The sequence below is a fragment of the Falco punctatus genome (genome assembly GCF_963210335.1).
Source record: "Falco punctatus genome assembly, chromosome: 14".
NCBI lineage: Eukaryota > Metazoa > Chordata > Aves > Falconiformes > Falconidae > Falco > Falco punctatus.
In genome coordinates this window covers 15,284,191-15,297,296 of record NC_137594.1, presented here as the reverse complement: position 1 = coordinate 15,297,296, position 13,106 = coordinate 15,284,191, and the positions used below count along the sequence as shown (strand labels likewise).

General features: G+C 39.7%; 2 protein-coding genes across 8 annotated transcripts in view; one reads left to right on the top strand and one right to left on the bottom strand.

Moving 5' to 3' along the window:
* Positions 1-11,152, bottom strand: part of PHKB (phosphorylase kinase regulatory subunit beta) — an 89,054-nt gene extending 77,902 nt beyond the window's left edge. For 2 of the 6 annotated variants that reach the window (XM_080410814.1, XM_080410813.1), the window contains exons 1-2: positions 10,933-11,152; positions 2,093-2,182 (exon numbers count right to left, since the gene is read on the bottom strand). In XM_080410814.1, coding sequence (XP_080266940.1) covers positions 2,093-2,182; positions 10,933-11,020 — 178 coding nt within the window. In that variant the 5' untranslated portion in view covers positions 11,021-11,152. Of the gene's footprint in view, positions 1-2,092; positions 2,183-4,173; positions 4,192-8,278; positions 8,392-10,932 lie in introns of all 6 variants that reach the window. The other 4 variants (XM_080410816.1, XM_080410815.1, XM_080410817.1 and 1 more) reach the window with 4 other exon arrangements.
* Positions 11,153-11,162: 10 nt separating this feature from the next.
* ITFG1 (integrin alpha FG-GAP repeat containing 1) overlaps positions 11,163-13,106 on the top strand; it is an 88,080-nt gene continuing 86,136 nt past the window's right edge. Inside the window, exon 1 of one of the 2 annotated variants that reach the window (XM_080410827.1) lies at positions 11,163-11,453. In XM_080410827.1, the coding sequence (XP_080266953.1) occupies positions 11,279-11,453 (175 nt within the window). In that variant the 5' untranslated portion in view covers positions 11,163-11,278. The remainder of the gene's footprint in view (positions 11,454-13,106) is intronic. The other variant, XM_080410826.1, reaches the window with a different exon arrangement.

Below are 13,106 nucleotides of genomic sequence, written 5' to 3'. Positions count from 1 at the left end.
GGAATAAATCAAGATGTGAAGAACCTGTTGAGCACGCACAACATAAAACAGAAGAGAAAGAAACGTAAGGAGAAAGACACAGCAAAAAAAACCCAACAACAAACTAAACAAATCTTTGTTAGGTTGGCTTTTCAGTAAAATTGGGCCTTTCTACAAAAATACAGTATTCAAAACTATTTATATGGCTCTGTTCTAGTACAACCCACTCCACACAGAACCTCTACAATGCAGCCCCATAATTTCCCTTTTATGAAAAAAAGGGACTACAGTATGTCAACTGCCTCCCCAAATAATTTCAATAGTTCAACTCTGCAGAACACTAGATTCCTAGAAAGTAATTTTTTAACTTAGGTCAGATGATTGTATTGATATTTTTAAAAAAGGAAAGGAACAAGTAAGGTAAGAGTACAACTGCAATTATTTATCTCATCACCTCAACATTAAAATAAAATCAGACAGGAATTTTCAAGTTGTCAAAATTAAATTTGGAAAAATACTAAATATTACTTTCATTCTTTTTGTACATTTCACATTTTCTGAATTGTTTTCCTAAAACTGTATAATAACCAGAGTGCTGCAAGATTGAAGCTGTGCTTAATGTCCTCAAACATGACCCTTTAACAATAACCTGTCCATTATAAGACAAGAAAGCAAGTTTTTTTTCCCATAGTGTTATCAAGCATCAATTTTTAAAAGCCTCTTAATTGTCTATGTATTAGAAATCAAGTACTTTAAATGAAAATTACAGGGGTTTATGGCTTTTTGCATTATATTTGACAGTGACTTAATACCTTCTAACAAGAACTTTCATAAAATGTTACCTGAAAATGTCAGTAATAGATTATTCTAAAATGAAGTATAAATTCAATAGTGAATTTTTACTGAGGCAGCAGACTGCATGCAACAGAAGCGCCCAAGAGAGAAACAGCAAGCACCACCACAGATGTGCTGCTGCCAAGCATTAAAAGTAAATTGACAGTCATCTCCTCTGTAAGAAAGATAAAAGCAATGCATCTACAAAAAGCAACACATCTAAGGACAGACCAGGTACAACTCACAGATTTCACTTCAAAAAGCGGTTTGAATGAAGACTCATTCCACATTTTTAGAATGATGGAAGAGTTGTTCACTCTTTAAATTGTCCACTTCTATCCCCTTGCCTGACTAAAACTTAAAATTTAAACCATCAATTTCACAGCCATTAAAAAAAAATATCCTGATTTTAGAATACAAGCAGGACTTTATTATAACACAAACCCTCCAAACCCCAAAACCACCAAAATAAACCATGGTTTCTTTAACATGTATGGTTTGGGCTTAAAATGATCTCATCGTGAAAAGAAAAACACTGATGTTGGTTTAAAATAAGTTAGCTAACAAAATTTTGGCACAAAAATACATTATGGCACCATTAATAAAAAAAATTAACCTCTCACTGATCGCTTGTCAAAATGTTTTAAGTACTACAAAAAAGCTTTTTTCCATTTAAATATTTCCCCAGCTGTGTCTGGCTAATGCCACAATATTAAGCTACCACTTAATTGGAAGTAATTCTAAATTCAGTTTTACAGCTGGACTGGATTTCCAATATACACTTTCATTTTCAGCAAGAAGTGTCATTCAGCCCTCCAGTTTTTGCAACTTTCAAACTCCCAGCAGAAATTTAGGAAGCTATCCTCAAGCAGGAATAACGTAGCAATGATATTTAATAAGTAAATATCAATTCTAATTCGTATCTGGGTTAGTTCAAGCACCAAAAATGGTCAGCAGACTACCCTACCTCTCCCCATCCAAGACCATCAGGTGCAACTGAGAATCTATCTACCATCTGACAAATGCAGATGATAATTTTGAACACTATTTACAGGTCATGATTTTTCAAGCAGCGTATGAAATATATAAATACATGCATTACATTATCACAGGAAGAGCTGTAATAACAGAACCCTTTACCTCACAGAAAATAAAAAGGCTTATTAAAGATTGCAGATACTATTTTAAGACAAAGTTAATTACTATCATAACCATGACTGTAAATATTTTAGTAAGTTATATTGAAAATCTTTCATGGTAGGAACAATTATTAACTTACCAATTCTGTAATAATTATCTAATTTATCCCACAGACTTTCCCCTTCTGGTTTTGGAAGGTTAATACTTTTAAGCGGCTCATAAATTGAACCTAAAAAAAAAAGAAGAGAAAGAACAAAATCAAGACCAGAATTAATTTCATAATTCTACTACTGCTAAAAATTACTGCAGTATGGGGTTTTTTAAGTTTGTTATAAAAACAGTACAACGTGCCACATTCCAATTCAAACACAAAAAGTTGTAATTGCTATAATCTCAGAGAACAGATTTCTACACACATTTTTTCTACACTACCTGTCCACACAAACAAGACCTCCATAGATACTCAGCTACAGCAAACGCTATGTAAATGTACAGTTTAATCACTGAAGACAGCTTACTAGATGTTCATTTTCTAGGAACATTTTCTTAGAAGTTGCGTATGCTATGGACAGAATTCCTAAAGGTATGTTGAAAAGCAGAAGGAAGACAGAAATAGCCCCAATTTAACTATTACTTCCTTACCTGCCTTCTAAAATGTTGAAGATGTACAACACCAGCAATGTTTTACCTGTCCTAACCTCGTTTTCACCCACCACCATCACCACAAGCCTAGCTGATTTTGTGTCTTGAATCAAAAAGCTTGTTCTCAAATACTGCCAAAGCTTAAACAACCTATCCAGCTGATAAAGCCCCCAAATTACCTATACTGCAGAGAAATACAATGTTATCAAATCTTCATCTTTCCTTCCCAGTGCCCCACATATCAACTGCTTCCCTACGTGCACCCGAAATGTCCATTTTCCTGATGCTGAAATGAGCTACCTATCAAAAAGACACGATTTCTTGAAAATTACAGGGGTAAACCATTTCCAACTTCTAATTTACGAGTAACATACTGCTCTCCTTCCATAAATCACTTGAGCTATATTCAGTGTTCTGGATGGCAAGATCTCCCACAGAGCCATTTGATAACAGGAAGAATGAGAATTTCCCCTTTCCGGACTGCATGCTGTCCTTCTGAAAAGCTCAGAGAAATGAATTGCCAGGGAAGCCCAGCCAGCCAAGCAGTTCTGGCAGGACGCAGCAGAGCGCTCCTATTCAAGTCGCCTCTTTCGCACTCCCAGCACATATTCATGCATTAAACAGGAGATTGTCCATATACAGGACTCTCATCCAAATGAAACGAGCGTGTGTGGAGTGGTGACAGAAGCTTTGTTAATCAAGTCCTTTGGTAGGATGATTGGAAAATGTTTCTTGTCCCTCAAGAACTCTAACCTCACCCCCCCAGACTGGTATTACTTTTGCTTGCAGCCATCACTAAAAAAAAATATCTAGCCCTCCTTGAGCACACTCCTGCCAGTCTGTTGTGCATGGATGACGTCTCCCAACACATCTGAGCTTCCCCTACAGCCCTTCCCTTCCTCAATGGGAGAGGCTAAGTAACAAACAACCGTGCATGTGGGGAAAGGGCCCGAGAGGGAAGCACAGACTGCCCAATTTGAGTTCCTTCAAACAAACAAAACTAAAAGAAATGAAGTTATTCTCCAATGGAAGAGAAAAACTTGTAATATAGCACACCTTTTCTATCTTCTGTTGAACAGTCAACATTCTGAACCAATTTCAATCAATTTTTCAAAGCAATTCTATTTTTCTACTTTTTGCCTAGGAATCCCTGTCCATGAGAAGATTCATCATTCATATTGTTATACTGTCAATTCAGTTATCTTGCAAAAGCACACAATACAGTGACCTGCATTAACTGTAATTTTATAAGGTGATTCAGTGCAAACATGACAGAATATGCATAGGAAAAAAATCTTCAGTGAGTCACTTATTGCATAAAAAGTAGCAAATTTTATGAGAAATATTCACTTACTAGTTTTTCAAAGGCAAAATAAAGATTCTTACTCACAGATTTGTAACACATACATAGTGCACTGTCCTTTGTGTGTGAAATAGGTTCAGAATGTGTCTTGCAGACTGTTAACTCCAGTACTGCACCATAAAAAACAGCCGAGTATTCACAGGGCGCACACATGTCAAAATTATTGATTTTATTTATTCATTCTAAAACAAAATTGTTCCAATGTACATACTTACCAGACAATCTGTGACCCTCTGTGGCCAACAGAGAAACAAAATAAAGTCAGCATGAACAAAAAGCATATCCTTCTATCTCAGAGTATTCAAAGATTTCAACTTTGTGCAGAAAGAGAACTGAAGAGAATTAAGAGCATGAAAATGTCAAAGCACCACCATCTACAAATTACATTATTTTAGAAGTTTGAAACTTTACTAGCAGAAATAAATGAAAACAGCCAGAGTAGACTGTTGATGGAACAAAAAGGTGGAATTAACTCAACGTTCCAGAAATTGACAAAAAAAAAAAAAAAAAAAAAAAAAAAGGTTTATGCCTTGAAAGTATTCCTTAAAATTACTCCTACTACAAGCAGGCAAACTTGTTTAAAGGAACACTCAAAAATCAAAGTTTTCCACATACTCCTCATTACCATCTATATAGTTTATGTTTGGCTTAGGTGTCTACAGCATTCTGCTGACACATTCTGTGGTAAATTACATTTCACTGGTATCACAATCTAACCAAAAGCAAGAAACTTAAGACAAACATGAAGCTCGCTGCTCCTTCAATGTGGTTTTGCACTGAGACCATAACCCAGTGGCAGCTATTTTTAGGACGGCTAAAAAAAGCCCATCTACACTCTTTTCCAAAATATATTTAAAAGTTCATTTCAGCACAACAAGAACCTGCCATAGAAAGTTATTTTCAATTATATCTTTAAAATAGGTTTCCAAACTGAAAAAAATGACAGCCACAGGACTGCAACACTTAAACATAAAATAATGCAATATGCAAACAGTACCCTTGAGTTCTGAGTTTGTACGTTAGCATTCAGAAGAAACAGAATGAGAACATTAATTTCAAATACAATTTTTCATAAATATCATTTTACTGTAACCATACAGCCTGAGTTTTATTTTAGGTAAATAAATAGATATGCTGGGAAAGAATATAAAAAAATATTTTGCTGATTTAGTGTTTCTTCAGCTGCATACCAGTGTAACAAGCCTATACAAAATTTAAATAGGTTCCATCGTATTTCAGATTTTCTTCCACAAATAACGAAATATGCCTATCTCCTTACATCAGGAGTGGGCTGCTGCAAGTCAGTAACTACTTCAAAAATCACTAAAAAAACACACAGATGGGAAATTGAAACTGTTGCTTCCTGCATTAATATATTGAATGTCTGATAAAAGAACACTCAAAATCTTTATCCCAAGTCCAATTAAATCCCTGTTTGCCTTCAGATATGGCACCGACTAAATAAACTATATCCTTAGTTTGAATGAAAACTAATCCCCTTTCATTTCCTACCACTTAGAGGTTCCAGAGTAATATGAGTTCACTATTCTTCAAGTTGAAAAATTACTAAAAAGGCTAGTCATTTCCTTTCAAAGTATTAGAGAACAGGAAGAAATCTGCAATAGCCCAGTAACTGATAACATAGACATCAATTACAAGTGCAGAACTAAAGTAATACACAGACAAGATACTTCTGACTCAGCTAAGATATAGAAACTATAAGAAAACATTGTCCAGCAGATGAAACGCAAATGTACAACAATTCCAGGAAAAATCTACAATTTAATTCTCTCTGCTAAACAGAATACAAAACTGAAGTAAATTAAGGGAAGTTCTCTGAGGTAAGCTATTAGCAGTGTAAATACCTACATACATACAACCTCTGGAGGCTGAGAACATTATGTCGCCCTGGTGGTAAAGTACTTCCCCATACACTTCATTTTTATTCCAGTTATACTTAAGACTAGCATTAATTGCCCTTCAGGAAAGAGCTATAAAATGGCTAGATGTTTAGATTCAAAAGTTATGGGCAACATTTTGAAACCCTGCTCCTAAATGATATATACAAAAGCTCTGAACACTCACATGTCCTTGAAAATAGCAGCAACTGCAGATAGTAAACAGGCATCAGAATGAAATTCTGGACCTAGTCTATGGATAACGATTTGCACGTTTCAGCAAGGATTGACTATTTCCATTTTTCAAAGTACAGAGTTTAAAAAAACCCAACCAACCAAACACACACCTCCCTGAAGTTTAATCACCAACAAATGGAAGCAACATGGCAAGAATTTTATTTCCAACATTTCACATGCCAGAAGAACAAAAAAATGTTTGCTTGCATATCTGCATAGACCAAAGAAAACAAAACAAAAAACAACAAGAACAAAAGCTGAGAATATCATTCTTTCTCAATTTGATGAGAATAAACACTGACCACAGTCCTTTAATGCAACACTAGTTCTGGAGGTAATCCAACACTTGAGACATGAAAAAGTTCTGGATCTCAGATCACAGTAAATTTCATTACCCAGTATTAGCATGGGCAATAACATCTTCACATTACAGAAGTCATGGGGACCAAAAAGGATTTTACTTCTTCACACAGCAAAGTTTAAGAAATATCATATGAACAAATCATATCCTTGTAACATCACATTTTCTCTCCCTCAAGACTTCTGCAATCTCTCCTGAGCTCAGACTGGAGAGAAACACTGTTGGATACAATACAGTCTATTCTAACAGTTGTCTGCCACAAAATAGATGGGCTTTTAAGTCCAAACCACGTAGCTGAGCAAGGTGATATCAAAAACAGTTTTCTGAAGTGCTTCTACTAGAAGGAAAACTCACTTCTCATACATGTAAATATCTGAACTCTGATTCCACAGACTTAACATGTACCAGCTGTGCTGGTGGGGATTTTTAATCACTACAGACAGGAGGAAACTACAATCTCATAGCTGACCTGCTTTGAGCAAGAGACTGGAATAGGTGACCTCCTAACATCCCTTCCAAACTGAACTGTTCTACAATTTAATGAAAACATGGTAAGGAAACCTCAGGGGAACAGCTGGGGGAGAGAGAAGAAAAAGGTATTAAGTTATTCCCCTATCTGAATGAACATTAGGAGTAAACACAAAGTGTTACCTAGGTTGAGTCATAACAACAACACAAGTTAGTAAATCTCGTAATAATTCCATTTAGACAGTATTAAAATGACAAAACTTTTCAACTATCTTTTATCCAGGAAAGTGATGTGTTAGACTGTGCATATAATTCAATTAGCATTTCATGGAAAAAAGAAACAATATGTACCATTTTATTTTGTCCTTTCCCTATTTCCTAATCATCTTCACATAACCAAAATACACCAAAATGCCACAAAGTCTCCCACACACCCCTTGTAAATGTTACAAGCAAGGGAGGAACCCATTCAAGATATTTAAGGCAATCACTGCCATTCCCGGGTACTCAAAACAATAGCTCTTAAAACCACTAAACCAGTTTATTTTGCATCATAACAACAGAAACATCAAGTATAGATATAATAATTAGGAAAAAGTAATTTTTTATCACAATGTCAACACTTCACATGTCCTCTGACATTAAGAGAGGCAAAACAGAACTGCCACAGGCAGGGCAGGGTAGTTCAAGTGACTCGGCTGTGGCAAGAGACAGCTGAAAATCCTTTACCTGGTTACTCTCACTGGCACTTGTACTGCTTCCGTGTTTCAGCACAGACTAAACAAGTCTCCTACACAGCTCTCCTCAGATCACCTAGCTTCACATAGGGACACGTTTACTCCAGCCAAACTCTTTTCCAAGTATACTGAGCTACATCAGTAATGGTCTCGACGACTTCACATATTCTAACTTCTGTGGTACCTAAAGAGAGACTGTGCTGGGGGCTTTATTTTGCTTCCCCTTAATTTCCAAAAGTCAAGCTTTGGAACAATGCCTGACTGACTTGAAATTTTACTTTTCTATACACCACCCACAGTGGGGTTTATCTTAAACACCATTCTTAATGCATCTTTCACATGACCATCATGTTAAAAGAGAAATTTCGGTTCAGAGATTGTTACGCTGACAGATACTTACAAGAACACAAACAAAATACGAAGATCTGAATGGTAGATTTTAAGCTAGGTAGATTCCAATTATCAGAAATTTTCATTGAAAGAGCTCACATTTTTAAGTTCTACTGTATAGTGCTAAAAAAATGCTAACACAAAACACCGCATAAAACACAAAACACAATTATTTTTTGTTGAGTTAAATAGCCACAAACAAAACCAAAACACAGAACTGCACACTTACCAAATTTTAAAAAAGCATGCGCAGAGGAGGCTCTGTCATCATCCAAATTGGCCATTTCAAATTGGTGCAGCTAATCACAAACGTCTCAGGCTAAGCTACAGTAATTTTCAAAACTGTTTAGTAAATGTTAAAGGCAACAAGCATTAAATTAAGTGAAAGCAATGTTAGTGGTGTTATTAACATGACAGAGTGCTCAGCGTAAAGGGTTGCCACATTTCATTACTTATTGTGTTTCCCTCTTCTACCCCAAAAATTGGTTTTATTTTGCTTTTACTATCAAAAAACCAATCCGAGTAAAATGACACAGTCTACACAAAGTCCACCTTTTGGACATAGACAGGAACTTCTTTATTCAATAGGAAATTTGCTACTAATGCCAAAAGGTGCCAGATAAAATCTATGTGATATATTTCAAGATTAAATAAAAATACTGATTTAACCACTGCATATAAAAGTGTTAAGTAATAGTAAGCATAGGGAGCTAAAATTCTGCTTATGCATAGTACTGCTTTTATCCCATGTGGAATTTACACTAGGCCATTTCTTGCAGTCATATGTATTGCTTATGGTACCGAATATCTCAATTTTTTGAAGAACATCTTCCACACTGGAATGCACAATAAAAAAAACCAAAAAACACTTGTCTTCGTAGTTACAAACAGTATTTTCCAAATCTTTAAAGAATTTTATGGTTTTTAAAGTAACCAAAATTTCAGGGGTTGCAGACTGGCCAGCTACTGAATATCTTTATAATCTGCTCCTAACTGTTAATTATTACAGCAGCAAAAAATGAAACAGCATTCTATTGCTCAAGGAAGGGAAAGAAAAAATTTTCAATAAAATTTGATTTTACTGGGAAAAATGTAATTCATAATTTAATATACATAAACATGAAGATAGGGATTACCTCCTACAGGACACTGTCACGTGTGTCTATATTCCATGTTTATTATATCTTACTCCAAGCATCACCCTGAAAACAAACCCAAAACAGTAATATTTGTAAACTGGGACTCTGGAACATCGACCTGGGGCCAGTTCAGAACAATATGGGAAAGTTTCAGCCACTTTCAATGACTATGCCAACCATGTCTCTTTCTGACAGTGCCAGAAAAAAAAATACAAAAGCTCTGAAGTTAAACAAATGTCAACATACTTTATAAGATGCAGGAGTAAATTTGAGAAAACAAGAACATGATTTTCATTTTTAGGTAAGAATGTTGCCTTATATATATATAATATATATAGATATAATTTTATTTTTAAATCAGCTTTTTTATCAGAAAAGCATTTCAGCTAAAATCATGTTTATTTCTTGACTAAATGTCTTCAGTCACTATGAAAATGACAAAATCTCTACGAACATGAAAAGAAGTAAACTACAATAATAATCTGTCATTGTCACAAATGACACTTTCTTATACTGTTAACAAAAAATTAGAAGGCAGCAGCAGTTAAGAAAAATTCAAGCATTTAATATCATCCAAATGCTTTCTGCAGCCACAGGGCCTGAATCTGCATGGGAATGCCCAAGTTAGCATGCTGCCTTGTGACTCCAGATTCACGTACTCATAACACGCAGGTTCCAGACTTTATTTTGTAGAGCTCTACGCCTATATTTGTAAATCAATTTTCAGATAACAATACTGTGTCATCATAATTGGCCACAAAGTAACAACTCATTTACTGAACCATCTTAATCATGGTATTTTGCAAATTAATACTATACATAAGTAGAATTTTTAAGGCCATACGAATCAGGCCAGTCTTTAATCAGCCAACTCTCTTTGTGAGAGCCCACATAAAGCCACGTTTTCTTTTCACGCTGTCTGATCACTCATTACTGCAACAGAACCAATCAAATATGCAACTAAGAAAACAATGATTGAGTTTTACAAGCACGTATGACATATAAATAAACACCACTTGGATCATTTGGAAATTTTTTTACATTAAAACATCAGCAATTAAAGCCCTACTAAGTCTGTACTTTATTTGAAAAAGCAACTTAAAAATCCTGGGTTTTGACCTTTGTAAATTCAAGCCAACTTGGTAAACACCCTCCTTTTATTTTGGCCAGGACGCAGCTGCCACACGGTCCAAGTTCTGAACCAGAGATTCTCAAGTTAAAAAAAATTACCCAAGGGAAACCTGGCCAAAGCCGGTACTTTTGTGTAAGCGCCTACAATTCTGAACTGCTTCATCTGTTCGGCAGCTTTGCAAACCTGCAGCATCACTTCCAGGAGCAGCTACCCCTACAGCCTCGCTGCCACCTGTAAATCATCTGAAACTGCCTCGCCAAGGACACCCGTTCTGGAGCACAGCCCGGCCCGGCCCCAGCAGCACACCCGGCGGCCCCGCAGCCTGCGCGGGGCGAAGAGCGGGGCAGGGCCGCAGCGGGGAGCGGGGCAGGGCCGGGCCGGGTCGGGCTGCTGGGGGGAGCGGGGCCGGGACGGGCCGGGCGAGGCCGCGGTGGGGCCGGCCCTGAGCGCACGCCAAGCTGCGGCGGGGGGAGCAAACACAGCCACCGGGACAACGTCGGCCAAGAGCTCGGGGAGCGCGGCGGGCAAAGGGCGGGGAGGAGCGCGGGAACGGGGCGGTTAGTGAAGAAGGGGAGCCCCGGAGCTGCTCTCGGGCAAGCCGAGAGGTCAGACCTGAACGTTTAGAGCGAGCCCGCAGCTCCAGCATCTTCCAGCTCACATCGGCCATATGGGCCGCCGCAGGGGCCGCTGCCGCCGCCATCCCGACGAGGACCCGTCACCCGCTCCGGCCCGGACAGCTGCCGTCGCCTTAGCGGAGCGAAGGAGCCGGGTGGCGATCTCCCCTTGGTTACCCACGGCAGCCGTAAAGAGAGCGGCGCAGGCCGTCACAGCGTTGTCGCAAAGCCGCCGGGTCAGTCCCGGAAGCAAGCCGGCGGTTGCGCCGGGCGCACCCCTACGCTGCCGTAAGTGATGTGAACGGGGGCGGCGGCGGCGGGGAGCCGGGCCGTGTCGCTGCAGGATGGGGGGCGGCCGCTGCTGGCTTGGGCTGTGCTTGCTGCTGGCCCTGGCGGGGCCCGGCGCGGCCCTACAGAACGTCACCGCCCAGCTCTTCGGGGCCGAGGCCTACGGGACGCTGGCGGCCTTCGGCGACTTCAACTCGGACAAGCAGACGGACCTGTTCGTGCTGCGCGGCGGTGAGCGGGCCGCTGGCGGGCTGGCGGCGGGGGGCTGGCGGGGGGCGCCAGCGCCGGCGGCTGGGAGCGCCCCGGGGGTGTCAGCAGCGGCGGTCGCTGTGCTGCGGTCCCGGTTACGGCCCAAGGCTTGCGGGGGCACCGGCGTGCCGCTCCGTGCCGGCGGCCCCGCGGGGGGCGGCGGGAAGAGGCACCGGTTGCTCGGTGTGGCGGGCGGGCCGGTGCCCGCTGGGTGCTGGGCGGGGGGCGGCCGTTCCCGGCGGAGGGGTCCCGCCGGGCAGCCGGGGCTGCGGGGGCGCCGGCCGCTCGGGCCCGCAGCGCACTCGACCTGCGCGGTGTTCGCCGCGGCGAGCAATAAACCCGTTTTCAAGATTAAAACTGACGTGTGCTTTGCTCCTGAGGTGCCTTCTGTAGGGAAAAATATGTTTCCAATATGCACTAAAATACGGCTTCGTACAGAGGAGGAAATAGCTTTCTTTAAAGTTGAATTTATGGTTGCAAAGTAATGGAAAGACTTCGTCTTGTGGAGTGCATGGTTGCAGACTGGGATTTCGCTCCCGCTTTTGCAGCGTTTTGGGAAGCAGATGAACGTTTCCCAGCTGCCGAGGGGCCAGGTTGCCCCGTTAGCCCACCTGGGATGCGGAGTTGCAGTGGAAGGCTGGACACGTGTGTTCCACGCGGCTGTCATCTGCCATGAGTTTCTGGTTGAGCTTCAGACACGGGGCACCCAAAAGCAGAGCTTATTGTCAGCAGTCAGTGTTATTTGCAGGTGTTGGGTCATTTTAGTTGCTTGAAGCTACATGTCAAGATAAATTTATTCCTAAATTCACCTCTTTTAGTCCTCCCATCTCAGAAATGCTTCTGTAAGTAGCTTTGGTAAAGCATGAGTGAATTTCTCATCTAGTTGAGACATTGAAATACGTGGTTCCTTGAAAATGCTCCGCCAGCTCATCAACTGAAAAAATTCACTGAAAAAATGAACGTCAGTGACAAGAGATTTATTTTTTACATTCTTATCTTTCAGATGAATGCATATAAAAATGTGAATAGATAAAGGTTTAAAAGTGAGGCTCATGGTTTCTTCTTTGCTTCTACACAGCAGCAGTTGCTATAGTTTTCTTACTTGATACTTTCTGTTAAAAAACAATATGAAACAACCTACTTGAAAACATCATATATATATAACATATAACTTCAGTGTTGACAAAAAGTAGCTTGAAAAATTTACAGAACCTTCTAAACAAAAACTAATAGGCAGTTTTAAGTAGTGCTGAAGAAGTGAGCACTGGAGATAATACTAGACTTGAAGGAACAGTGAGATGGTAAAGAAGCCCAGTCTTAATTATCCCGACCCTTAATAAGGAAATGTGGATGACGTCTCAGGCCTTTTTCTGAATTTATGTTACTGTTCAGGTCTTGAATTACTTCAGCTGAAGTGATTGAGAGTAACGTTCCATATGCTCAGATGCATGAAAGGAAAATACTCAGAGATTTGTAAGAGACTGTAAACTAGCTAAATACAAGAGGTCATCTAGGTCCGTAAGTATCATGTTGCCATGAACAACTAAAATTACCAGTGGACCCTGGACTTTTGGACTCAGTTTTTGAAATTAAAAATATATGAATAAATGGGATTGTGCATACACATCCCCATTC